Source organism: Galeopterus variegatus, unplaced genomic scaffold (assembly GCF_000696425.1).
Source record: "Galeopterus variegatus unplaced genomic scaffold, G_variegatus-3.0.2 Scaffold7256, whole genome shotgun sequence".
In the NCBI taxonomy this organism is placed as follows: domain Eukaryota; kingdom Metazoa; phylum Chordata; class Mammalia; order Dermoptera; family Cynocephalidae; genus Galeopterus; species Galeopterus variegatus.
Genome location: NW_007733367.1, coordinates 50,536 through 77,402, shown reverse-complemented (window position 1 = coordinate 77,402; position 26,867 = coordinate 50,536). Strand labels below are relative to the sequence as shown.

General features: G+C 31.1%; 1 protein-coding gene across 1 annotated transcript in view; it reads right to left on the bottom strand.

Annotated features, from left to right (window-relative positions):
* The window catches only part of LOC103607224 (activating signal cointegrator 1 complex subunit 3-like), a gene marked incomplete at its 3' end in the record, with an annotated part of 94,088 nt that overhangs the window by 19,553 nt on the left and 47,668 nt on the right, over positions 1-26,867 (bottom strand). Inside the window, exons 4-7 of the mRNA XM_008591753.1 lie at positions 23,848-23,965; positions 19,826-20,030; positions 18,969-19,110; positions 18,233-18,358 (exon numbers count right to left, since the gene is read on the bottom strand). Coding sequence (XP_008589975.1) covers positions 18,233-18,358; positions 18,969-19,110; positions 19,826-20,030; positions 23,848-23,965 — 591 coding nt within the window. The remainder of the gene's footprint in view (positions 1-18,232; positions 18,359-18,968; positions 19,111-19,825; positions 20,031-23,847; positions 23,966-26,867) is intronic.

The window sequence follows — 26,867 nt, the reverse complement described above, 5'->3', positions numbered from 1 at the left end:
CACACACACACACACACACACACACACACAAAGAAAAAATGGGGGGGAGGGGAAGAAGATATAACAACTACAATTTTTATTGAAGGTGTTACAACAAGCAAACGGAAAGGACATTCTTGGGTGGGAGGGGGGAGAGGGAGGAGGGAGGGAGGTTTCAGTGATGGGCCATAATAATCAACCACATTGTATATTGACAAAATTAAAAAAAAAAATACAATACAAATCTTTCCATGAAGTTTTTGAAGTACTCATATGTGTTTCCTTTTAAGTTGATAAGTGAATTGTTCACTAATCTAGGTAGCTACCATTCTTACTGAGCACTTAGTAAATATTAGGCTTTGTTTTAAATGCTTTAAGTGGATTATGTCATTTAACATTCACAGAAAACCTATGGGGTAGGTCTTTTTATAGTCCTTCATTAAATATGGAAACTGGGGCATGGAGAGTTTAAAGAACTTGCCCAAGAATAAAAAGCCAGTAAGTGGCAGAGCAAGGATTAGAAATCAGGTATCTAACACCAAAGTCCAAATTAAAAGTCCGAGTTAAAAACTTGTGAAGCTTATTGATTTCATTACTTTACACTTTCATTCCTAATGCTGATTTTTTTATTCCTAATACTGATTTTTTAACCAGGTAACTAAATATCAAAATACAAAGTTAATGAAAATACTGACTCTACTATAATCAAATAAATGCAAAACAGAATGACAGTAAAATTTCTTTTATTAATCTGAATGCTGAAGATTTGTTTTAAAAATTGTTCTTGGTAATGTTTACACCTTCATATATATCACCTGTATATGATTGACATTATAAATGTGCACATATCATTTAACCTAAAAATTCCAGGTCAAAAAATGTATCCAAGTGAAATGACTGAACAAGAATGTCGACTATATAAATAAGCACAAAGATGCTTGAGATAACATAATTTACTTAAGAAAAATACAGATCTAAAAAATGTCCATAAATAGGGAATTGGGATAAGTAATTCATGACATATTCTCCATGAATTACAGTAGTTAAATAGAATGAATTACAGTAGTTAAATAGAATGAAGAAGATATATGTGTGTATAGAAAAATATGTCTAAAAGTAAAGAAAAGCATGCCAAAAACAGTAACAGAACTAATTAAATATAACTTATTAATACAAAAAAACACTCTGGAAAGATATACCAAATTATTCTACTGAAGTTGGGTTTATAAAGAAACTTTCATTTTCTATTTTATAAATTCAGATATTACATTTTAGATATTACATATTTTGGTAACGAACAGATTTTATAACCAGCTCCGCAAAAATATTTTTCTACTTAGATAAAAATATTTCTTATGAATAAACAAATAAAAGGAGGCCTATTTTGTATTGCCTTAATGTATGAAAAGTAACAATATTTTATTTATTTACAGATGTAAATATCTAATGCTTTTATAGTAATACAAAATAACTGATTTACCTCTTTTTCATTATGTGATATAAAAAGTCCTACATCTTTACAAAACATCAAATTTCTAAGCTGTACTCCTTGGAAATCCACTGAAAAATTACTGAATTTTGTTAAGAGACATGAAAGACAGTCCATGGCCACTATTGTTTTCTCTTTCTTGAAGAGTCATGTGTTTTAATGTTTCATGATAATAATACATTTTGAATCAGATGAGCTAGGTAGAGGAAATTAAGTTTTAGTAACAAAACACCTCAAGAGAGTAATCTATTAAATCTTCGAAGGAATTGAGATTATAAGATTTTGTGAAAATCAAGTTAGCTATTTTCTAAAATAAAAGTGAACCAAATTTTACTACATATGAAGAAAGCGATAAGAAATCCCAGCTAAAATAATTAGGAATTACAGTGCATAATTCATAATCGTTTTATGTTACTTAACTGAATGCATTTATACCATCTAAAATACTAACCAAAAATACTCACAATGCCTATAGGTGTCAATTCCTAAAAACTCTCTCAAACTGAAAACAGTCCACTATTAAACAGTCCATCCAAAAAGCAAACAGTCCATCCAAAAAAACAAACCGAAATAAAAGTCAGCTAAATAAACAGATGGCTTTCTAAATATACTATATTTTCTAATGATAAAATGATAAACAACTACTACTGCCCTTGGAGAAAAAACACTAGGAACAAAAAACATACAATAGTAACAGCATGTTTAACAAGAACTTAAGGTATAATAGGAGTCAGAGAGGAGCAATAACCTTTTCTGGGAGGGGTAAGGTGCCCTCCTTATTCCCAGAAGAGGGATGCTTTACGCTGAGGAAAACTGAAAGAAAACAAAGTTCTCAAGGGGAGTTTTAAAAGACAGACAAAACTTTGGCTACACATTCACAAGCTCCACTGATAAATCATCAGCATTGCACATTCAAGTTTTCACCAGCACACCTTTAACAATAACTCAACGTGTCAGATGTCACCCTAAAACACCTTCACTAAGGTGCTGTGACAACAAGTCACATATACAGTGAACAAGAAGACAGTATAAGATATAGTTTAACCTCAGTTGTGGGTTTCATTTGGCTAGGTTTAGTTTGCTTGTCTTTAGACAGAACCACCATAATAAGTGAGGGATGGTTTTACAAACTAGTATTATAATTAAGTAAACAAACTTCACAGGCTTAAAGCAGAAGTAAAATTGGAGGCTAAAAACCTGGTATTTTCTATGAAGTTAATATATTATTTTCATAAGAGAGATGAACTCATACTGGCTATGTGTACATAAGTATCCCTCCAGGATGTCATTTTAAGTTTTGTAGCTTAAAGGTGTTGAAGCTTAAAATTATTTGATATTATAAACAGTCTTCTTGGCCCAAACTGTAGGACCTGCTTTCTGATAAACAGCTGCACTTCTAAAATCATGGCAATAAAATAGAAACAAAAGAGTCTGTCAAATTCTGTTGAATCCCAAAATGAAAATGTTATTTTTCAGTTTCTTGTCTGGCATTCATGGTAATAATTGCTTTCAGCTCTGATTTTAACCTTTAAGTTACTTCCATTAGCTTGTTTGAAATCTTTAAAAAGGGTAAAGTATTTAGGCACTTATATCGTAAAGTCTGCAAAATGTTACAGATATCGAATTACAGGTAATTTCTTAATTTAATATGTATATAACACATATGATTTTAAAATTACCAAGACTAATAAAACAGGGATGTCATTTTAAATATACATCTCCTTAAACAAAGTCATTATCAGTAGAATCCTCAATAGATTTATTTTGAAGATTAAAGACTATTTCCACTAGCATTTAATCTCATGATATCTGAATAATTATGATTTCAAGTCAAGAATTCAATGAATTTAAATAATATCATATAAAGAACATATGTAATATAAATGAAAGTATTAATGACTTATTTAGAATGATCAGTTAAATAAGCAAATGTGCGTGTGTGCATGTGCGTTTCGAAACTTGGTATTTCCCGAAGAACAGAAATTTAGAAATACCTATTTAAATTGATACTTTTCAAATTTCTAATATTTTAAACAAATTTAAGAAAATAAATAATTTCCAGTTTATTTTTTGAAAATAAATTAATGTCATTACTTGAATGTGACATTTTTATTTGAATGTGAAATATTTTCACCAAATCTTTTGCTCTCTTAAAAAATTCAAATCTTTGATTTGAAAGATAACCTCAAGTAGTGTTTTCTTTTGTTTTTTTAATTCTACAGAGGGAAACACAATTAATATCTTTAAATCAGATACCTTGATTCCAAAAGAGTAATCAAAAATATTTTCTTTTAAGTTGAGGTAAAAAAAGATTTCAATAAGAGCAAAGAGGAAAACATCAAAATGTATATAAAATGAATTTATACAGAAAGGAAAAATACAAGTACCAGAATACACATAAACAGGACCTCATGCATCATCTTATCAATGGCAGGATGAAAGTATAAATGGAAACAACTTCCAACTTCAAGATCAAATTTTGGATAAAATCGGTGAAACATCACTTTTATTCAACATTCTGGAGGTCTTGGTCAATACAAATAAGAAGAAATAAAAGATATAAAGATCAGAAAGCAAAAAACACAGCAACCATTATTCACAGATGATATAACTATCTACAAAAAAGCTCAAAAGATTCTAGAAGCAAATTTAGTGGCAGTAATAAGACTTTAGCAAAGTAAGTGGATATAAGATCAACATAAGAAAAAAAACGTATTTTATATAGCAGCTAAACACTAAATCTATAATTTTAAAAACAATTATAGTAGTAACCAGAAATTATATGATGCCTCAGAATAAATCTAACAAAAAAAGATGCAAAACCTGTATTGCTATGGTTTATTGAAAAAACTATAGTTTTTGCTACAGTTTATTGAAAAACATTACGTAAGACTTAAGTAAATAAAATATTCTTCATAACAGCTAAGATATCTCAGTAACATGGATATAAATTCTTCTCATATTAATTCATAGAATTCCACTTTTAATTCAAAATACCAACAAAACTTTTTAAGGAATTTGCAAGGTATTTCAAAATTTATATAGAAGTACAAAATATAAGACTGTCAAAGACAAATTGCTGATGGTGTTGGAGGGACATGACCTAGCAGATATCAATATTTATTATAAAGATGTGGTAATTAAGACAATGCATATGATATTGGCAAAGGGAGAAATACAAAAAAAGAGTTCATACACACACATATAAAACTTGATTTCTGACAGGTATGAAACTGAAGATCAAAAATGGGTCAAAAATGGTGCTAAGGTAACTAATTATCTGTATAGAAAAAAATGAATTCATATCCTTACTTCACATCATATTGAAGCATCAATTTTAAATGGTTTAGAAACGTAAATATGCAAAAGAAGATTTTAAGCAGTCAACAGACCCTAAGGTGATCCCAAATGATCCCAGATTATTCTGCTTTCTAGTGTTCATGCCCTTGATTAAGCCCTTTCCCTCGAGTGTGGTGGGATTTGTGACTTGTTTCTAACCAACAGAATATGGTTGTCACTCCATAAGGTTGTCACTCACATGATTTTTTCATGTTATATAAGACTTCATCTTGTAAGATTTGCCTTCTGACAAGCAACTTATTTCCCCTTGTATTTCTCTGTACTAGCAATGAACAATTGAATGTAAAATTTTAAATAAATATAGAAAACATAAACCTGAAATACATAGTTATAAACCTAATAAAACATGTGCAAAACATATGTTGAAAATTATAAATTAAACATGAGAAAAATCAAAGAATATTTAAACAAATGTAGAAGTATATAATCTTCATGGGTTGTATGGTTTGATATTAAGATTGAAACCATCACCAAATTGATCTACAGATTCAAGGACTCCCAATTAAAATCCCAGCAGAAAATTTTATAGAAAATAACACAATTCTAAAAGTTTATATGAAAAATCAAAGAGATAAAATAGCCAAAACTGTTTCATCAGGGAAAAAAAGATGAAAGACTGCTAATACCTGTTTTCGAGATTTACTATAGAGCTGCAGTAATCCAGTGTGGGAAAGGACAGACATGTAGGGAGCTAAAAACAGAATCACACATATATGGTCAATTGGTTTTTAACAAAGATGCAAAAACAATTCAATGGAAAAAGAAGTTTTTTCAACAAATGATGCCTGAAAAATTGGATATCTATGACAAAAAACAAAACAAACAAACAAAAAAACTGACCCATACCTTTCACAATATATAAGAACTGATTCAAAATGGATTAAATCTTAAGAGTTAAAAGTTTAAAAGGAATTGATGGGGAAAATCTTAATAAGGCAAAAATTTCTTTGATATGACAAAAAAAGCTAAACCAATTTTAAAAGAAATTTATAAAATGGACTTTGACAATACAAAGACATTTGCTGTGATAAAGACACATTTTGTGAAATAAAAAGACAATCCACAGATGGGAGAAAATATTATAAATACTTATCTGAAAACAAACTGCATTCAGAATATATAAAAAACTCTCAAAAGTCAATAAGAAAACACATCACCCAATTTAAAACTGGACAAAATAACCAGAAACTTCACAGAGAGGAATCACAAGCACATGAAAAGATGCTCAATGTTATTAATCACTAGAGAAATGCAAATTAAAACCACAATGAAGTACTACTACAGACCTAAGTAGAATGTCTAAAATGAAAAAGACTGATAATAGTAAGCACTGATGAAAATGTAAAGTAACTGTAATGCTCATACATTGCTTGTGGAAATACAAAATGGTCCATTCACTTTGGAAAACAGTTTGTCAGTTTCTATTAAGATAAATATATGCATATTTACTATACAATTTAGCAATCCCTCTCCTAGTTATTTACTCTATGGAAAGGAACATATATGTTCAAACAAAAATCTGTACATGAATACTTATAGCACTTTAATTTATAATCAGCAAAAACTGGAAACAAGCTAAATGGAGAATGGGCAAACTGTAGTTCATCCACAAAATAAAATATTTTTCAGCCATAAACATGACAAAGTACAGATGCATGGGATAATATGGATGAATCTCAAATATACCATGCTAAGTGACAGAAATACTCATATGACACCTGTATTATACTCATATATGTTACCTATATAAGCATTATAAAAGTAACTTACATGATTCTTATATGAAATTTTGGAAAAATCAAAACCAGAGGAGAAATTAACAGATCAGTAGTTTACAGGGACTGGGAGTGTTTAGGAGGAGTTAAGTACAAAGAGGCAGTAAGAAACTATTTGAGATGATGAAAATCTTCTATTTCTTGATTGTGTTGATATTTAAATGACTACATATTTGACGAAATCTATAGAGTAAACTATAGAGTATATTCTACAGTATTCAAATTATACACATACCTAGCTTCAAAAGAGACATCATCAACAAAAAAACCTAAAGAACAATTGAAGAAAAGCAACAAAATGAGAGAGGGAGTGAGGGAAGGAGGGAGTGTAGAGGAGAGATGGGGAAGTCATTTATATTTATGTTGATCATCTTACCTTTAAATTTAAGGAAGCAATTTAAAATCCAGTTGACTATTTCCCCATATATTATGAGATCCGAAGCTCACAATATATAGGTTTTAAATACAATGAACCCGCAACTCAAAAAAGTAGGGGAAGGACCTAGTCACAGATGGCTGGAGTGGAGCTCAGCTGAGGATGTGCAAGGAGGCCAGTGCTTTAGCGAATAGGTTCCTCATACAGAGTAGGAGCTGCAGGTGTTTTCAAAAATGACGGATTTCCAGGATTCAACCCTTGAGATTTTCATTCATTTACTGAGGGGTGGGTGGCGGTGGGGGGAACAGTAATCTGTAGGTTTCCTGGACCCCAAGTGACTATCAAGCACAACCAAGATTGAGAACTATTATCCTAACTTTCCCTACCCACCTCCAACATTGTGGTTAGGTTTTCTGATTCATTTATTTTTTAATAATTTAACACAATCTACTCTGGAAGAGTACCTTTTACTTAGAAAAACTTTTGTTTAAAACTTGTATCGAATTAGCAGGAAGCAGTTTAATAAGAGGGGAGGTCTCTACACAAAATATGTTCTGCTTGAACTTCTTGTATGATTATGTAAAGATTTGAAGGGATATGCAAAACATTTAAGGAAAGAAATCATGAAAGTTATGTAATAGAACATGATATTGTACCAACTGCTTAAGAATTCATCGAATTTCGTATATATACTAATTCTCTAATACGTTTAAAATTACCCCAAATTACATAAGTATTATCTTCCTACAACTCTGAAATTGATCAAGAATGTAAGAGCTTGTTGAGAATGTAAAACACGGCAACCTATGTTTACTTAGTCACTCTTTGACATGTGCACCACTGTATCAAATTTAAACTTGCCCTCTCTAAACCTCTTGCTCTCTCTCAGGGTTTATATAAGGAGATTAAGTTAAATAATGCAATATAATGTAGCTAATGAAATGCATAGTATTAACTAAAGAAACATGAGTTCCTTTGCTTTATCTTTATTAATTTAAAGCTGTCTTCTAACTTCAATATTCACCTTTGAGGAATTTAAAAGTTATTTATAACAAAATAATTCCACCTATCAATTATTCTTTATAGAAAGGATCAAAGTGTGCCCAGATTAAAAAGCAAAACTCAATGTGAGAAATTAACCAGAGGAAGAGTTTATATAAGCATTCCTCAGGCTGGGAATTTGTAGATCACCTAAAATGCTGTACAGTATCTGTGTGTTACCTCATGTAACCAACAAAATAAACAGACTGAGGAGGAAACTGAAACTCAGAGGCATTATATAACTTGGTTCATATCTCAAAATGTGCAAATGGTGAATCAGCTCTACCTGCCTAACTGCATGGCAAGTTCCTTAAAGGTAGGATCATAGTTCTAAACCTGTGTATAACTACCATGTCCCCTAGCACAATGCCATGCATCCATTACGGGTTCAAGAAATGATTACTGATGACTGATAACCAATCCATACATATTTCCAGAGTAAAATAACAAGAAGGAAATCTATAAACGACAACACAATTATACCAAATATTTCGGTTTATTGTAATAGGCCTGTATAATCACAACACATAGATATATTGAAACATATGGACTAAACCCATTTCTAAAGCAATTTGAAATTCCCACATTACAAATTAAATTTACCTAAATTTCAGACTTCTGAATTCACTCAAATTCTAAAATTATCATTCTGGGACAGCTCAATATGTCTTTAAGCTTTTAATCTTCCCTGTTCTAATTTCTTGCTATAAAATCAATAAAGTATAGGTTGTAAAAAAAGTTATTTTGTTTGGTAACTTTACTCCTAGCTAGAGGCAGATGTTAGTTATAACTCTCTCTGTAGTTTAGCAGGTATTATTCAAGCAGGTGGTGCCCTTTTCCTAGTAAGCTGTTTGCAGGTATTCCCAGTAGACTTTACAGTACTGAAATTCTTGAAAAGGTTTAGGGCATTCAGATAAAACTAATTCTTACTTAGAAGAGGAAATACAGATAGTATTTCTCCTCAAATAAGACTTAGGGATTTCATAATTTTTAACTTTAGTGCACTTTCATAATAAGTAACCATTACTTTCTAATCATATAATTTAAACAATTGCAAGAAGTTCAAAATAAAAATCTCATATTTATAACTTTATAAGAAAGCCTATTCAATGGATCAAATTTTTTTACATATTAAACATTTATTGACCCCCCCCCCCAAACAGAGGATAATATAGTATCAAAAAAATGCTTTTCAGAAGTAACAGACTGCATCAAAATTCCTAATTAGTTCTGAGGGGAGGCTGAGAATTTTTAATGATTTTCCATACGGTTTCCACAGTAATACTTTAAATAATACTCTAATACATAAAAAAATGGCCCTTCTGACAGTGAACAAGCTTTTATAACAAAAATTAATTTTGAAGATTCTATAAAAAGTGACATGAACAAGACATAATCTCTAATAATTTATGCCTGGTCTACACAAAATTCTCAGCCTGAAATCAGGAACTGTTCCTTTCTCTGTACATCCCATGCCAACTTTATGTTTTTTTTAAAAAGTTGTTAGGTTCATTGTCAGTGTTTCACATAGAGTCCAATGCCTCCAGACCAAGCATTCAAGAAACAAGTTGTCTTCATTAATATCTATAGCCCGCATTAATCCACCTGCCATCTATATAAGATTACATTGAATTAGAACCACTGATTTTGTACTTAACGCATTTCATAGTATATTGTTGGTAAATAGTCAAAACAGATGCCTTCTTACCTCCCCAACTATGTTGGCAAGCTCAATGAAGGCAAGGGAAGCACCTTGTATCTCTTTTTAAATTTTTTTCTTTTATAATATCTAACAATATCTACAAAGTTATAGGTGCATGAAAAATGTAAATTCCTTTTTTTCTTTCTTCTTGAAAGCAAAAATGAAAAGTGGAAGATGACAGAATATTATCTTAATGTGCTGAGAGAAAATAACTGTGAACTTAGAATTACATTATCAGCAAAAATATCTTTCAAGAATAATGGTAAAATAAAGACAATTTACATCAACAAAAATTAAGAGATTTCTGCCAGTACCACTTTCTCACTAAACAAAATTCAGAAAATGAAAAGTGAAAGAATATGAAGTCATTGGACAGAATTTAAAAACAATGGACAAAATATAAAGTTAAACCCAAATAACTATTGACTATAAAATAATAACAATATTATCTGGTGTAAAAACTATAACAAGATAGAACTAAAATACATAACAACATTATCGAAGAAATTAGGAAGGAAGTGCCTGGAGTTAGCTTGAAAAACCTTATTTTGTAATATTTTAAATCTACTTAATACATTTAAGATAAAAAAAAGAGAAGAATATATAACTTACACACATCTCCTATGGGACATGTCCTATTTTACATTCATAATGCATTAATTACTAAAAGGGTATCTACAAAGACACAAAGAAAATGAAACTTTTATAGAGAAAAAGAAGTTCTAATAGCTCAAATCTATTTTTTTAAAGTAATTTTCCTAGAAATGTAATCACATCACTTAAAAGAACTTATAAACACTCAGTTTCCGACCTATTAATTTTCACTGCTTTTGAAACAATAGTCTATTTATTTATCTCTTTCTTCTGAAGCAGTTTATTTAAGTTCCTAGAATATTAATTTTTTGCTATGATTCTAATCAATCAATCCATAGGCCCCAATGTTATGATACATAAGAAGAATAAGAAAAACTGATCAATTGAAATGACACAAATGATAAACTGTTCAAGAAGCTAGAGCAAGGGTCAGCAAACTCTGACCTATGAACCATACCTGGTCAGAGACCTGTTTTTGTTTGTTTTTTTTTTTTATAGCCTGTAAGCTAAGAATGGTTATTACATTTTTAAGGGATTGCTTAATAAAAATGACAATAATGACTATGGAATGCAGACACTATGTGGTCCATACAGCCTAAAATATTTACTATCTGCCTCTACACAGAAAAAGTTTGCTGACCCTGAGCTATAGAAATGATTGTGCATGGTAAGTAGACACCTCGAAGATATTAAAAGAACACAAATCAAAGATAAAAACTTCAAGGTCTGAGATAAAAAAAAAACAAACAAGGGATCAGATTAACAGTATTTCAGAAAATGCAGGAAAAATGATTAGAAAATATGAAGACAAGTTAATAGAAACCATCTTTGGATGGAAAACATGAACAGAAAAAACGACCCCCCAAATTTTTAATATAACATCTGTGAACTGTGTGACAACTTAAGGAACCCTAAAATACCCGTGATTAGAGTTTCTGAAAAGGGAAATGGGGCAGAAAATTTTCGAAAAAAGTAATAGCTAGAAATTCTCCACATTTGATGGTGAAAAATATAAACCCATAGATATAAGTTTCCCAACCAATGCCAAGCATAAAAACCTTGAAGGAAACCACACCAAGGCAGTGGTAAGCCTAGGATGGGTTTCAAGATCTCCTTCCTTGCCACCACCCCACAGTATACACATCCTGCATAAATCCCACAACTGAGAATATGATGGATTTTACTCCTGTCATTAGGTTATGCTATATGGAACAGTTGCCCTATAAATAGGAAGAATGTGAATGGGCCTGACCTAATTACATGAATCCATTAAAATCAGAGTTTTTTCAGCTACCAGAAGAAGTGAGAGATTTGGAGCACACAAAGGATTAGATACTCCTTTGCTGGCTTTGGAGATGTAGGGAGTCACATGCCAAGAAATATGGGCAGCCTTTAGGAGCTGAGAAGGGCCCACAACTGACAGAGAGCAAGGAAATAAGAACCTCAATCTTGAAACTGCATGGAAACAGATTCGGCCAACAATGTAAATGAGCTTGGAAGGGAATCCTTCTCCAGAGCTTCTAAGATGAAAGGTCAGCCTGGCCAACACAATGACTTCACCCTTGTGAGACCCTGAACAGAAAACCCAGTCAAGTCCACCCAAATCTGACCTCTAGAACTATAAGATAATAAGTGGATATTTTAAATAACAAAATTGTGGCAATTCCTTATATAGCAATAGAAAGATAATCAAATCGCCTATAACCAGTGATAAAGACAAGATTTTTTAAAAAACCAATCAGAAGAAAAAGACACACTACTATAAACGAAGACTGACACCATACTTGCTCTCAGATACAACATAAGCAAGAAGACAATGCAGCAACATCTTTAAGTACCAAAGAAAAAAAACCGTTGACCAAGAATTCTATATAGAACAAAAATATCTTTCAAAAACAAAGAAAAAAATGAAAACTTTTTCAGACATACAAAGCTGAAAGAATTCATCACCAGCAGACCTGTACTACACGAAATGGAAATCTCAACCTACGCGAAGGAATAAAGAGTACTACATAGGTGTGCAAGTATAAAAAACTTTATTACTTATACATCTTAAGGAGACTGCTTCTAGCAAAAAGAACAACAATGTATTGTGGGGTTTATAACAGATGTAGAAGTGAAATGTATGACAACGATAACACAAAGGCCAGGAGGTTAGAAGTGGAAAAGTGCTGTAAGATACTGATACTATACTTGGAGTGATACACATGAAGGTAGCCTGTGGCAACTCAAAGATATGCATCCTATAAACTCTAAAACAACTACTAGAAAACACTAAAATAAACAACAAATAGTAGATCAAAGAGTAAAAAACTGATTTATACTTCACATTAAATAATCTCTTTTACAAAGAAAATTAAGGTTGATGACTATACTCTATTGCAGCCTTAGCTGTAATAAAAACTACAACTATGTTTATCAATAATAAAATATATACAATAACATCCTATGGCAGACAATGCTGATTGTCTACACACAACCACTGTCCCACTTTGTTTTTTTCTAACCACTTAATATTTTTCTGGGTAATTTGCCCTCTTTCACAAAATCATGTGTTTAACTAAGCCAGTTATAATAATCTCACTTCCCTCAAATTTTGGAAGATTTCCTCACTCTTAAAATAGACACAAGAAAAAGGCAGTCCCCATTTCTTTATTAAACTTTCTTTCTTTGAACAGTGACCCTAACAATAGCTTTGAGAGTTAGTCTGAGGAAAAGCCAAAATAATGATAGGAGCACAGAAAGATGTTCTGATATCACTGACAGCAAATGAATGAACCAACTTGGACTACTTATCTTTCTTACATCTTTTTGTTATCTGAAATAATATATTTTCTTTATTGTTTTATGATTAGGTTTTCTGTTACTTGCAGCCAAAAGTATTCCAAGTGATACAAAAACTAAATCACAAGAAGTCATCATCACAATATAGGTCTTGTCAGTTCTGACTATGATTTGTGCTTGTGACTTACTGTGTTTAATATATCTAGAAACCAGTACACTTCCTATGAATACACTAAGTCTTCATACAAACAAGTACCAATATTTGGGCATATTTCATAAAACAAATATTCTGCTACATAATAGATATTAATGATTTGTTTTCAACAAGGGGAGTTGAAATTATGTTAATCTTTAAATGTAAAGTTTTTTTTGGTTAAAACATCTACTTCTGATTTTCTCCCAACATTTTATAATTAACAAACTCTGATATTTACTCCTCTAGAACTATTCAAATGATCACAAAACTAGTGCCATAAATCAATTATTTTTGAAAAACTGCTTATATAGTCTAATTATTTATACATCTGAAATAATAAGAAAATTTATATTTCCATTAAATATAAAGTGCACCTATAATTCCTTACTTAGGTACAGTACTTTTAAGAATTTAATACATACTTTCCTCCAATGTTGTTTTGTTCAGCGCCACCTAACAAGTTCATCCCATTTAGAATGAAAAAATAAGACAAACTTTTAAAAAACTTGTACTTAACAGCTGACCTGAGAATACAGACTAAAACAGAAACTTTAACTTTAGTTGCACGAGAAAATTGTAATTTGACTTGGAGCAGGATGTCAGTTCATAAACTAGGTAAAATAATAAAACGTAAAACTTTTTTTTCTTTTCATTTCCTTACTGATATTTTTGAAAATTATCTTTATTAAATAAATTATTTCTATGTTCATTTATGCTATTTTGCTATTCTTTCATTAAAAACACATGGAGTAGTATGGGATGCTACCATACAAGATCAGGAAGACCTAAACATCAGTCACCATAATAAGACAGCTAGAATAGTGTCCAATTAATTGACAGAAACTAAAGAAACAGTCATAATTACTGACATGTGTGGTTATCTTAGGACTGACAAATGTGGAAAAACTCAAATAGAGTAAGTATAAAAAGTATAACTTTTCCTTTTGTTTTACTTTGATCTCTGAACCTAAGGGAATCTTAAAGCTACAGAGTTTATTGACATATTTTGATCCAATCAAATCATGAAGGCGAGAAAGTTAAAGCATCCAGAAAACACTTCAGAGCATGGATCTTTTTCATGAGATCATTTTGAAGAGGATAAAATGTCACTAACATGTGGACATGATCACAAATAAAAAGCCTTTTCCTAAAGCATCCCACAAGACCGCTTATTATACTGTCAAGTATGTCATCAGTTTCATCAGAACCATAACACTGAATCACTGCCTTTTTAAGAGGTAAGATCAAGAAACAGTAACAGAAAATATAAAGGTTAAAACAAAAAAGTGAGTTGATTTTTTTCACATTGACAGAAATCTTAGCTGATTTTATAAATTTCAAGAGAAAGGAAATACAAATGTAGCACAAATCAAATTTCTAATCATTTTTACAAATTTTAATTGTCCTTGATACAGGCCTACCCTCACCCGGCAATCTGAACCATGAGAATTCCACTTTTGTTTGCTTCTATATTTGTTAGATTTTTTCCAGCACTACCAAAACAAACAAATGAACAAAGTTTATGGCAAAGGTAACATGTACACTGGCGTGTCAAATTCTCATCAGTTTTGAATTCTCCTGAAGACATCAGCCTCTTGCTCTTGCTTTCGCTTTTACAAAGTTAGCTTTCATAATCCATGATTATAAACATTACCTTGTATAGATTTTCAACTCCCTCATGCCTCCTCCAAGTGTGAAAGAGAGGGAAAAAGAGGGAAGGAAAGAGGAAAAAAGTAGAAAACAAAGAGAGAAATAGATAAAGACAGAGGAAAAGACCTTATAACATTATTGAACCTACATATTCAAGGTGTACATATAGGCAGTTTTACTCCTGGACAGTCCAGTTAGAAAAGCCAATAAATTTTCTTATTCAGTTGCTCTGACTGATTTCTGTAACTTCCAACTGAGTGACTACTGACTAATCCAGATACCCATTTAAAATTTTTAGATTATTCTAAAAAAGTGTTTTAAGAAAGTACAAAACACTTTAAATGACATTAACAATATTTTTGCACATCATTTAATAATTAAAAATTTTTTCTTAACTTTTTAATCAAATTACAGAAGTAATTTGAGAAGACAGAACAAATTTATCCAATGTGACATGTAGTCAAGGAAAAGACAGAAAAGCATTTTATCTATAGTTCCTTAGGTCAATTAAGGAATGGCAGGTAATTATGAGCTCAGTGAAAAAAGAAAGACACCACCTACCATGTTCCATAGCACTTTTTTTGATACATAAAAGAGCCTACATAGTATAAACAAAAACTAAGTCAAGAGAAGCATCTATTAAACTATCTGACATTTTGTTCACATCTATATTTTCTCCTGAGATATGTATTACTATTCAAGCTTATGACATCTGGCAGGATTGTTATCTAAAGTGGCTTGACAGCAAATAATTTACTTATTTACTTATAATGCATTGCATTTGAATGTATTATTCCCCAATTATTGTTAGCCATTATAAAAATGGAAATTAAAACTACAATGAGAAATCACTACACATAATCAGAATAGCTAAAATAAAAATATAAATAATACATAAAAATAGAAATATAAATGGTTAAAATAAAAATAAATAGTGTAAACACTGAATGCTGGTTAGTATGTGAAAAACTAGATCATGCTGGATTGCTGGTGGAAATATAAAATAGTACGGTCACTCTCGAAAACAGTTATGTAGTTTCTTTAAAAACTAAACACACAACTACAGTATGACCTAGAAAATGCATTCCTGGGTGTTAAGCACAAAGAAATAAAAACTTATCTTCACAAAAAAAACTGTACACTAACGTTTATGACAGCTTTATCCACGTTATAGGCAGAATTGTGTCCTGTCAAATTCATGTTGAAGCCCTAACCCCAGTGCAACTGCATATGGAGACAGGACTTTTAGGGAGGTAATTAAGGTTAAAAGAGGTCATAAGACTGGAGTCCTAATCCCATTGGGCTGGTATCCTTATAGAAAAAAGAAGACACCAGATGTCTCTCTTCACACAAACACAGAAAAGAGGGTATGTGGGACACAGGAAGAAGGCAGAAGGTGACTGTCTACAAACCAGGAAGAGGGCCCTCAGCAGAAACTGAATCTGCAGGCACCACTCTGATCTGTGACTTCTAGCCTCCAGAACTGTAAGAAAATAAATTTCCATTGTTTAAGCCACCTAGTCTGTGGTATTTTGTTAAGGCAGGCTGTGCAGACTAATACAACTCATAATTGCCAAAAACTGTAAACAAAATAAATGTCCTTTAATGGGTGAATAAACAAACTGTGATTATCCACATCATGTGTGGTAGAGAGAATAAGGATCCCCCAAAGATATCCACATCCTAATCCACAGAATCTGTAAATATATTAGGTTATAGGCAAAGGTACATTAAGGTTGTGGATGGAATTAGCCCATTCAGAAAAACTTTTGTACTCCTATAATCCAAATTAAAATGATAAAAATATTTATTTACAAAAAAGTATAACAGAAAAATAAGAAGCCCGATTCATTTATTATTATAGATGACAAATGTCAATGATGTTTTATATGAAAAATGTAAAGATTTAATATATAATATAAAACTAAGTAATTCCCAATGATGATACTGTTTACAATGATTGGTAAGGTTTTAAAAAATTATAGTATAACTGCTTAATTCTACAGGCTCTCAGTCTTGGCTGTATTTTGGAATCACCTAAAAGCTTCAAAAATCATCTTCAAAATACTGATATCTGGACTCCTCCCAAGAGATTATGGTTTAATTAGGGGCCAAGGCATTAGGATTTTTAAAAAGTTCTTCAGTTAATTCTGATGCACAACATGAAAACCACTAATACGAGACATAATGAGAATCATCTTTTACTATAAAAATTTAGTGTAGGGCCAGCAAGTTGGCTCAGTTAGTTAGAACATGGTGCTGATAAAACCAAAGTCTAGGGTTTAGTTCCTGTACTTGTCAGCCACAAAAAAATAAATAAAATTTAAATTATTGTAGAAAACAAAATTATAACACTTAGGAATTGGTTTAAAACAAATAAAGGCATAAAATAGGATACTGTGTGGTGATTTAAAAAATGATGGTGCAGAAATATGTATATTGACACAAAAAGATGTATGCATGTGTGTGCATATATACAAACACATACACATACCAATACATATGATGTAACTTCATTTTGTAAAAGAAAATAGATACACACACATATGTACAGAATGGAGTTAATTTCAGTCAGCTGTGAGTATTCTTTATGCTGCTTTACGCTGTTCTTCTTGCTTACCTGTATCATTATTTCTGAATGACTTTGTATAACTTACATATGAAAAAAATCCAGCAACTTCATTTTGATGATGAAAAAATTAGCTTTAAATGATGTGTACACTTTAAGCTAAATTAAGAAAGATTTTATTTTGAGATTAAACAAAAGTGGCAAAATTTTAACAAATAGTGAATCTAAGCAAAAGGTATATAGATAGTACTATTTCATGCAACTTTTCCATAGGTTTGTAATTATTCAAAATTTAAAAATTGAAGGAAAATAAACAAAATACTATAGAATTTGGTCCATCCAACCCTCAAAAAAATTATTCTATTATAGGTTGGCCATTTGATATATCAATACAATACATGATTCCTTTAAAACATTTTATTTAAGTCAGCTTACATAAGTTAAACCAAAAAATTAGCTGAAATAACCAAAATAAACATGAAATAAATATATATATACAAAAAAATACATAAATATGTTCAATGTATAAAAGAATGTATGTACACACATTTTTTTTTAAATTTAAACTCCTCTGATATATCTGTTTAATAGCCAACTATATATGCCTCTGTACTATATTAGCTGACTACTAATTTTTAAAAATAATTTTTCCAGTACATACCGATTTATAATGTACCAAGCCTCAAAAATATCAACTTTATAAAAGGCTCATCTCACCTCATCTAAGTCTTGGATATAAACTGGCTTTTCCTCAAAGCCAACTGGCATTGGTTCACTGTAGGGAATCTTTACTTCTTCATAAAGCTTGTTATTTTCTCTTTGGATTCCTTCTGGTAAAATCATCTATAAACATCAAAAATAAAAATCCAATAATAATGAAAAATAAAAATCCAATAATAATGAAAAATAAAACAAATGCTTTGGTAAAAATTTTTCAATTAAAGAGAAAGAGAGAGAGAGAAAACATTACTGGTTTTATAACATAGCACTGATAAATAACTTTAGCTAATTTAAAAGAAAACAAACTTAATTAAACAAACAAATGTAAAAAACCACACACACATGAAGCATTCAGGCCACAGTATGTTGATGAATCTTAAAGTATACATTAATTGGTGGTATTACTGAATACAAATGTACTCACATAACTAGGAAAATGTGCAATATAAAGTGTAAAGTTTATTCAAAGATACAACTAATAAAACTCAAAAATACAAATTGCAAAAATAATGAAAGGGAGGTGAACAAGTATGTTCTGAATACCTACTCTGTGTACTATGTGTCAGGACCTTCACATACACTGCCTTTTGTCATTTTCCCAAATATTTTTAATTACAATTTAGCACAGTCTAGTCAACTAGTACTAGACTCACAAAGGAAGCAGGGAAAATCTACATGTCATTTTCTCAGAATAGGTATATTATCTAAAACTGGTTATATATCAATGACATACCTTTGCACCAGCAATGAATGCTGATGTTTTCATGGCTTCAGCCTGGGAATCATAAACATGGGGATAACGTATTTTTTCAATGTCCATGTCTCTCTGTCTGCTCAGAATTGGAACACTTCTAGCATTCAGAAGTGCCTGCTCTCTGTAAATACAAAAATAATAGGCCAAATTTAAAATCCTTAACTTGAAATGCAAAGTATATACTAAAACAAAGTCATTATAATAATTACTTTGAGTACCCTTCCATTATAAAAGAGAAAAATTAAACTACACAAAAGAAGACAGTAGCAATCCTGAAATTTTCTGGAGAACCAAGTAGGTTTCAGCACATTTTTAGACACTATTTATAGATAACACCATCCAATAAGTTTGACTTAACATCCTTTATTTATAATTTTATTATTTCACAATCCAAAGATGCTTAACAAGGTATAAATTGCTTTTTAAAAATGGGTTTCAATATTTAAAGAAGCAAGTGCAACACTGCCTTTATTTCATTTTCCTCCTCTCACTTCTAAATAACAACATGCAAAAATTATCATTATGCTAGGAAAGAAAACAAAAGTCTAAAAATAAATTTATGTAGGCTCTATAAATCTTAACCTACTGGGGTGTGCAAAGCACCTAAAAATAGCTTAACTCTATAATCTAAAACTCTCACCTATGTGAAAGCAACCAAGAATATTCTAATTAAGCAAGTCATTGCTTTTTATCCCAGAAAATTAGGTTTTTATATAATACAATTCTGACTAGAAGTAAGAATCACCTAAGTTACTAAAACTAAACTAAAAAATTATAATGATACATAAAAATAGCAATTATAACACAAGCATTTTTCAGCTTCTGGCTTTTATTACCTGTGTATCCGTAATTCCTTGGGATCAAAGCTCATAAGTCCTTCTGAAACTTCTAAATCTTCTCCAGCCCTTTTTTCTCGTCTGGCAATTCTTTTTTCTTCACGGCGATATTGCTTCATTAACTGCTTTTCTTGTTCAGACTGAATAGTGACTTGACAACCATAATTGGGTTTAGCATTTTCTCCTAAAATTTTTTTGCAATTGTCTACAAAGTAAATTTAAGAAACATAATGTTTTACAAATCTCAACATGATTTAATCTTCACAAAAACCATTTTTTTCCTCTCATCAAAACATAATTTATTATTGCACAATGCTCTAACAATTCATTTTTTAAAGTTGGTATATTCAATTATACCCTTAAAGGAGGTTTTCTTTAAATCACAGTATCTAAATGATATTACATAGTCACTTAAGAAAAGTGAGCAATATTTTCTTCCTACAAACAACACTTGAATGCTACTAACATTATAAAGTCTTATACATAAATAACATCAGAAACCTTAAAATTCAATTTAATAATTTTGAAATAATTTGTTTATATAATTTTAACAAATATTATAATTATCAATGCTAATAAGCATTTACTGTTAATATAACAATAAAACATACTTACATATTAGATGTCACTTTTCTCTATGTAATAAGCCTTACTCTGTTAAGTTGTACATATGTTTCTACGTATTTATACAGGAAATAAAATTTATTAACATTATCCCGGGACATACTTAGATGATGACCTCGGCAAATAAAGCAAGAGTATGGTCCACTTCTTCATGGAAATACAGTTAAAAAAATCGAAGAAGGCCAGAACCATTAAGGGGATCCAGGTCAATCAAAACTCAGTGTTTATACAGTGCAATTTAGGTCCTTGGTTTGGTCAACCCAATACTCAGGAAAAATTTTCTTCCAACAGGATTATTTTTTTGTGTGTTTAATTAAATCTTTCCGAGTAGTAGTATCTTGGCTTACTGTAGCCCTAAAGGAACTGAAAGGAATGTCCAGTGAAAGCAAACCAAGTCAATAAGCATTTTTGTACTGAGGACCTACTAGATTCCGGGCACTGCTGCTAGGCTAAGGAGACAATGAAGATGAAACTTGGTCCGTATTCTGATGAAGCACAGTGTCAGTTATTTTATTAAATTCCAAGATACAATATAGAGCAAGGAAGGAATTAAACGGTATCAAGATGGGAATATGAGCTTTCAAATTCATTTTGAGTCAAATCTTCACAATTCTCAGACATTTGTCACTGCTTCATGATTTTAAATAAGTCATTTTATTCTTAATCACAGGAAATAACCACCCTTCATAATGGCTTTGTGAACCTCAAAAAGGAAAGTATGTCTCAAAAATATGAAATGAGACACAATTCCATCTATAGTAGGACTAAAGTGTATAGTTCTGAAAAATTATTTTCCTAAGTGAGTCTTACACACCTTACTAAGTCTTATACATCTATTATAATAACTGAATTTATAATTAAGTAACTTTTAGTGTCAGAAAAAGAATCAGCATTCTGACAGTTTTCACATGTACTCTGAACTAAAAGAAAAGTTAAATTGTCTGCAAAGTCACACAATCAGAAACACAGATATTAAGCACAATGTTTAAAAATGTGAACAATGCCATGTTCTTATTATCAGAAATGAATGTTATTTTAAGTGTGAAACTGTAAATAGTTTGGGTAATGTACTAAACACTATGCTAATGTCATTAACATTTTAAGCAATTGTAATAGTAACAAAATACTATTGCACATACTCTTGATCATCCAAATAAGGAAATTAAAATTATAAGAAGAAAATACGTCTACCTCATTGAAAGCTTTATAAGGTCTCAATCAGAATATACTGGAATTCTGGAAGACTGAATATAATAGACTATTTTAAAACTCAAGTTGTCAAGTAGCAAATGTTTAAATGTATAGATCTCCTTGCTGGATTAGGCTAAATGTAGAGATTGACTGAAAGTAGAAATGAAATAAATAACCCTGATGATCATTCTAACACAAAATTTTACTGAAGAACAATGTGGAATCTTGCAACTTTTAGAATGTGATCACGATGGAAAATTCTTGTATGACCACTCAGAACACCATCCCTTGTCAGTATGAACTAACTTAATTTTGATTTTATGACATATCCTGTACTAAACAATCTCCATGTCAACCCTGAAAATAAAATTAATTCACAACTATCCTCAACTTAGAGGTACTGTATCCACTCACTTCCCACCCACCTGTTATTTCCTGGTTATAAGAACAGAGATGAAGTAGGGTAGATGTGTATATGGATTAAAAGACAAAAAAATCAGTATAAAAACTAGAAAATGCTAAATGAAAAGGAGCCAGAGCTATAAGACAGTGATTTTAGAGAACAAAGAAAAGTATGGTACATGGTTAATGATTTACCATACTAAGGTAGCTTAAGAAAGAGTACAAATATAATTTCGTAGTTATGAGTGAATTTTGAAAGATTATTAAAATATATATCAAAAGATATAAATGAATGGGAACAACAATAAAGTAGCAAGAGTCTAAAGATTCTCTTCTTCAAGAGAGAAGGTATTTCTTTACCTACCCTCACCCCGAAGAAGTTTAAGGAAAATATTTAACGTATGTACACCAAAAAGCCTACCAAAAAAAAACTTTGAAAATATGCTGATGTCAGCTTATCACAGTCCTTATAAAAAAATTCAAACCCATTTGTTTAAATGCCCCAAATTTTCTATACTATAATTATTATTCTTATATAGTAGCAACATTGATAACGATCCAGCATGAAATAAAAGAGTAAAAGCAGTTTGAGAACAACAGAAAACATTCTAGGGCCGACTGATGGCTCAAATATATATTTTTTAATAATTCAAATTTAACATTTGCTTTGAGTTAAAAAGTGTGTTGTTTCTAAGAAGTTATCCTAATAGAACAAAGTTTGTGAAATCAATATAGTAAAATAGAACAATCTCCAAACAACTCTACGCTTCTGAGAATATTTATCAGTAATCAAGGGAAACCATAAGTAATAAAGGAAATCTGTAAGGAAATTTGAATTTAAATCAAGGCTGGTTTTTTATCCTTTTCTTTTAGTGGCTTAATCATAAAAGTAAGGAAGAGATGAGATAACTTACATAGAAGAAGGATAGATGTTGAATAGTTTAATGAAGCATGCCTAATTTCTCATGCACACGTATTTTTTAAAAATCCCAAACCATGTGTAAGGCGGATAAGATACATTTGGGTAAAGGTTAAAAATTTCATTTCCTTTTTGATTTTGTTCATTGAGTTTGTCATCAATGTGTTAATGATAAGTCAAGCATTTTTTATCATTTTGGCTTCCTAGCCAACTCTACCTAATTTTTCTGGGGTTTTTAAATATATGTAATACATGACACTATAAGCATTCATTTTGCTAAGTGTGACAAACTGCAGTTAAGTAGGAGACTGTCGTTCTTAAATGCATCCTAAAGATTTTATAGGTGAAGTATCATGATGTCTGTAACTTTCTGTCACTGTTCAGAAAAATTTAAAAAGTAGGGGTGTGCGTGTGCATGTCTGTGCGTGGAGAAAGGGACACTAGTGGGAGCAAAATGTTAATGACTGGTGAATTTACATGAAAGGTATACAAGTGTTCATTGTGTTATTCTTGTACATATACTACAGATTTGTAAATTTTCAAAAAAAAAAACGCTAGGGAGAAATTATAATATTGGCCCATAGGAAGCAATAAATGTATTTGCATATTTGCTTTTTTAAAAAAATTGTCTATTCTAAGTGGTTTAATCATTTACAAAAAAAATGCCATACCCAAACACCACCATAATACCCTCCTATTTAGGACACTTATATTCGTTTGCTTTTATTGATTTAAGATTTGACAATAGGTCATATCTACTTAACAGAATGGTATCAGTAAGTTACATAATAGACCAAAGGATATAGCAAGTGTAATTACATTAAAAAGAATCACTAACCAATAAATCTGTCCTTTAAACTACTATTACTACTGCATACTTTCTTACCCTGAAGAACTTGAAACTTCTCATTTGAAGAATTAAGAAATTTATCCACAATTGTAATTCTGTTCTGGAGGAGCTTCTCAATAAGTTCAAGTCCTTCAGGTCCCAGCAGTTCAAACAGCTTACAAAAGGAGGAAAAACAAACAAACAAAACACCTGTTACCTCAAAATTAACTTTTTCACATTATTAACATCTTAATCAACAGAGGTATGAAGGCAAAGTAATACAGAAATGCTCAAAAAGTTTAAAAGAAAAATAGTAACTTAGGAAAGAAAAATAATTCCTCACATAGCTAGGGAGCTTTATAAAGGATATCTTCAATTATATAATCAAAAAACAAATTTGATTTTTAAAAATAATTATGATTTGAATATATAACTCTAAATCACAGAATAACAAATTCTTATGCTTGGTTTTTCTTGGTAAAACCAAATGAAATTCTAAAATTAATTTAATTTGCTTTTCAATGTAACTGTTCTGGTTTTCCCAAATAGAGTTCAGAGTGTTATTTTTCATACTATATAACAGCTATCATTTTAGTGTTCAAGAGCCATTAGAATATTTTAATAAATCATGACTACATGCCAAATTTTTACATGTATTTTAAATACTTAATAAATCTGAAATGTAAAACACGGCGCTTCAAGTACTTTATGTAATTTTATAAAAATTTCCCATGCATATCCCACTCTCCTATGCAGAGTGGTTGCTAAAAATTACGGTGATTTCAGTCAGAGAACTAATGCTAGAATTCAGAGACTTTCAAATACACAACTGCACAATGTAACTGTTCTAGAAAGCTTTTACATTTCCTCAAGTATGATCTGGGAATATACATTTTTTTCCTGCTCAGAAAAGTTTTATACTCTACTTTTGCCTATGAGGATGTTGTTAACCAAATTCTTGACATTCTCAGAGAATCCACACAAAATCACAGAACAAAAATTCATGTTGTGATAGATACTAAATGTTCAATATTTTCTTTTTGCTGTTCATTTTACTGAGGTTATGCATACAAAAGGGCAATAAAAGAAACAAAATGAATTATTAAGAATACTGTCCTATCAATTCTAATTATCAGCCAGTATTTACTGAGCACTTATTATATGCCAGGTACTATGATAAGCACTTTACTAATCCTAAAACATCCTCCTAACTATCTTTTCAAATGGAAGTACTACTATTATTTAGCTTTAGCAAATTTACAAAATTGCCCAAAATTACACAGCTAATAGTAGACTTGAGTTTTGAAATGACATCTATCTAAATCCAAACCTAAAGAACTTTTCAGTATACCATGTTAACACCTTTGAATATTTTCCAAATAATTATTGTGGCATTGAAATGAGCATGGAATATACTAGTATTATGCATAAAAACTGTATCAAATTAGGTAATATAAAAGATATCAATTGAGGTTAGGAAATTTTTGCAAAGGGAAATGGCAGAGGAAGCAATAAAAAAAGCAAAATGACAGAAAAATATTTAAGAAATACAAATGTAAATATATAACACATGATACTTCCCTTCCCACTCCCTCCATAAAGGTATATGTGTCAGAAAGAGTTTAAGGCAGACAAGGATAAAGGATGCCATAAGAGAAGACATAATGTTGTCTCTCCTTCCCTTCTCCACCACACTTGTTCAAAGAATAGTTCAGCAATAATTCTTTCATGGAATCCACATACCCTCAAGCATCCTTAAAATGCTGAGGATGTATTAAGTACTTAATACTCTTTAAAAGATTTATAAATCGATAGTAATCATCATAAACTTCAAGGAATTAGAGTTAGTAAAAACAAAATTTTTTCATGTAGAAAAATGTCTACCAATATTAGACATGTAACAAGAATAATAATGTATTTTAAAAAATAAAACAAAGCCTTGAGAAGTTCCACATATATATGAAATTTTAAGTTTGTATTGAGAGTATTAAGCACTCATCTTAATACAGAATATTCATGAATACCATAAGAAAATGTCTATACTAATCACAACCAACACTGCAAGATAGGCATTAACAAGTCTTCTTTTATATAAGATACTCTGTTTTAAATAATATCTATGAACTTGTCTTTTGAACAACACATAGAAAATCTCAGTTTCCCAATGCCTTAACACCAAAAATAAGAGTTTCTAAACCAGCATGTCTTAACATGAACCTAAGGTCACCAATGATCTTCATGCCAAATCCAGTGGTTTTTCTTCTGAGTACTAATCATAAATCTACAGTTTTTGACACTAAATCTCCCTGATCACAATGCTCCCTCCTCTCTCAGACTTTCTTACTCCTAATTTCCTGAGTTTCTTTCATGGCTCAGGGCATAATCCTTCATTCTATTCTCCCCCAGAAAGAATTCATCCATTCTCAGGTGCAGGACCACCCAGTAGAGCCACAAAGCATGTGCACTGCACAACTCCAGGTAACAATGAGCACACAGACTCAGGTGTGAATGGCACCCATGAAATAAAACAACCTGGCAGCCTTTCTCAGAATGAGTCATTTAAGGTAAAGTGCTTACAAAAGTACCTAGCACATAAGTGGTCAGCATTTGTTAGTTATTATCAATATTATCTTCACCAAGCCAGTAGGCAGTGAGCCTTTTATAACATGTTCCTCCTCAGTTTGAAATCCTGCAATGATTTCTGATCTCAGAGTTAAAGCCAAAGTCCTTAAATGTGACATGACAGCCCTATATGTACTCACTTCTTTCTGATCTCATCTCCTACAAATTTCACCTTTATGTTCATTGTTCCAGCCACTCTGTCCTCTTTACTATTCCTTAAGTAAACTCCCACTTTTGTGCTTTCTGTTCCCTATAATTAAAATACTCTGCACCCAGTTATTTGCTTAGACTGCTCCCTTAATTCCTTCAAAGAAAATGTAACCCTTGGGCCGGCCCGGTGGCGCACTGGATAAGTGCGCCGCTTGGGAAGCGCGGCGGCGCTCCCGCCCGAGGGTTCGGATCCCACATACAGACCGGTTCCCATTCACTGGCTGAGCGAGGCGTGGGAGCGACAC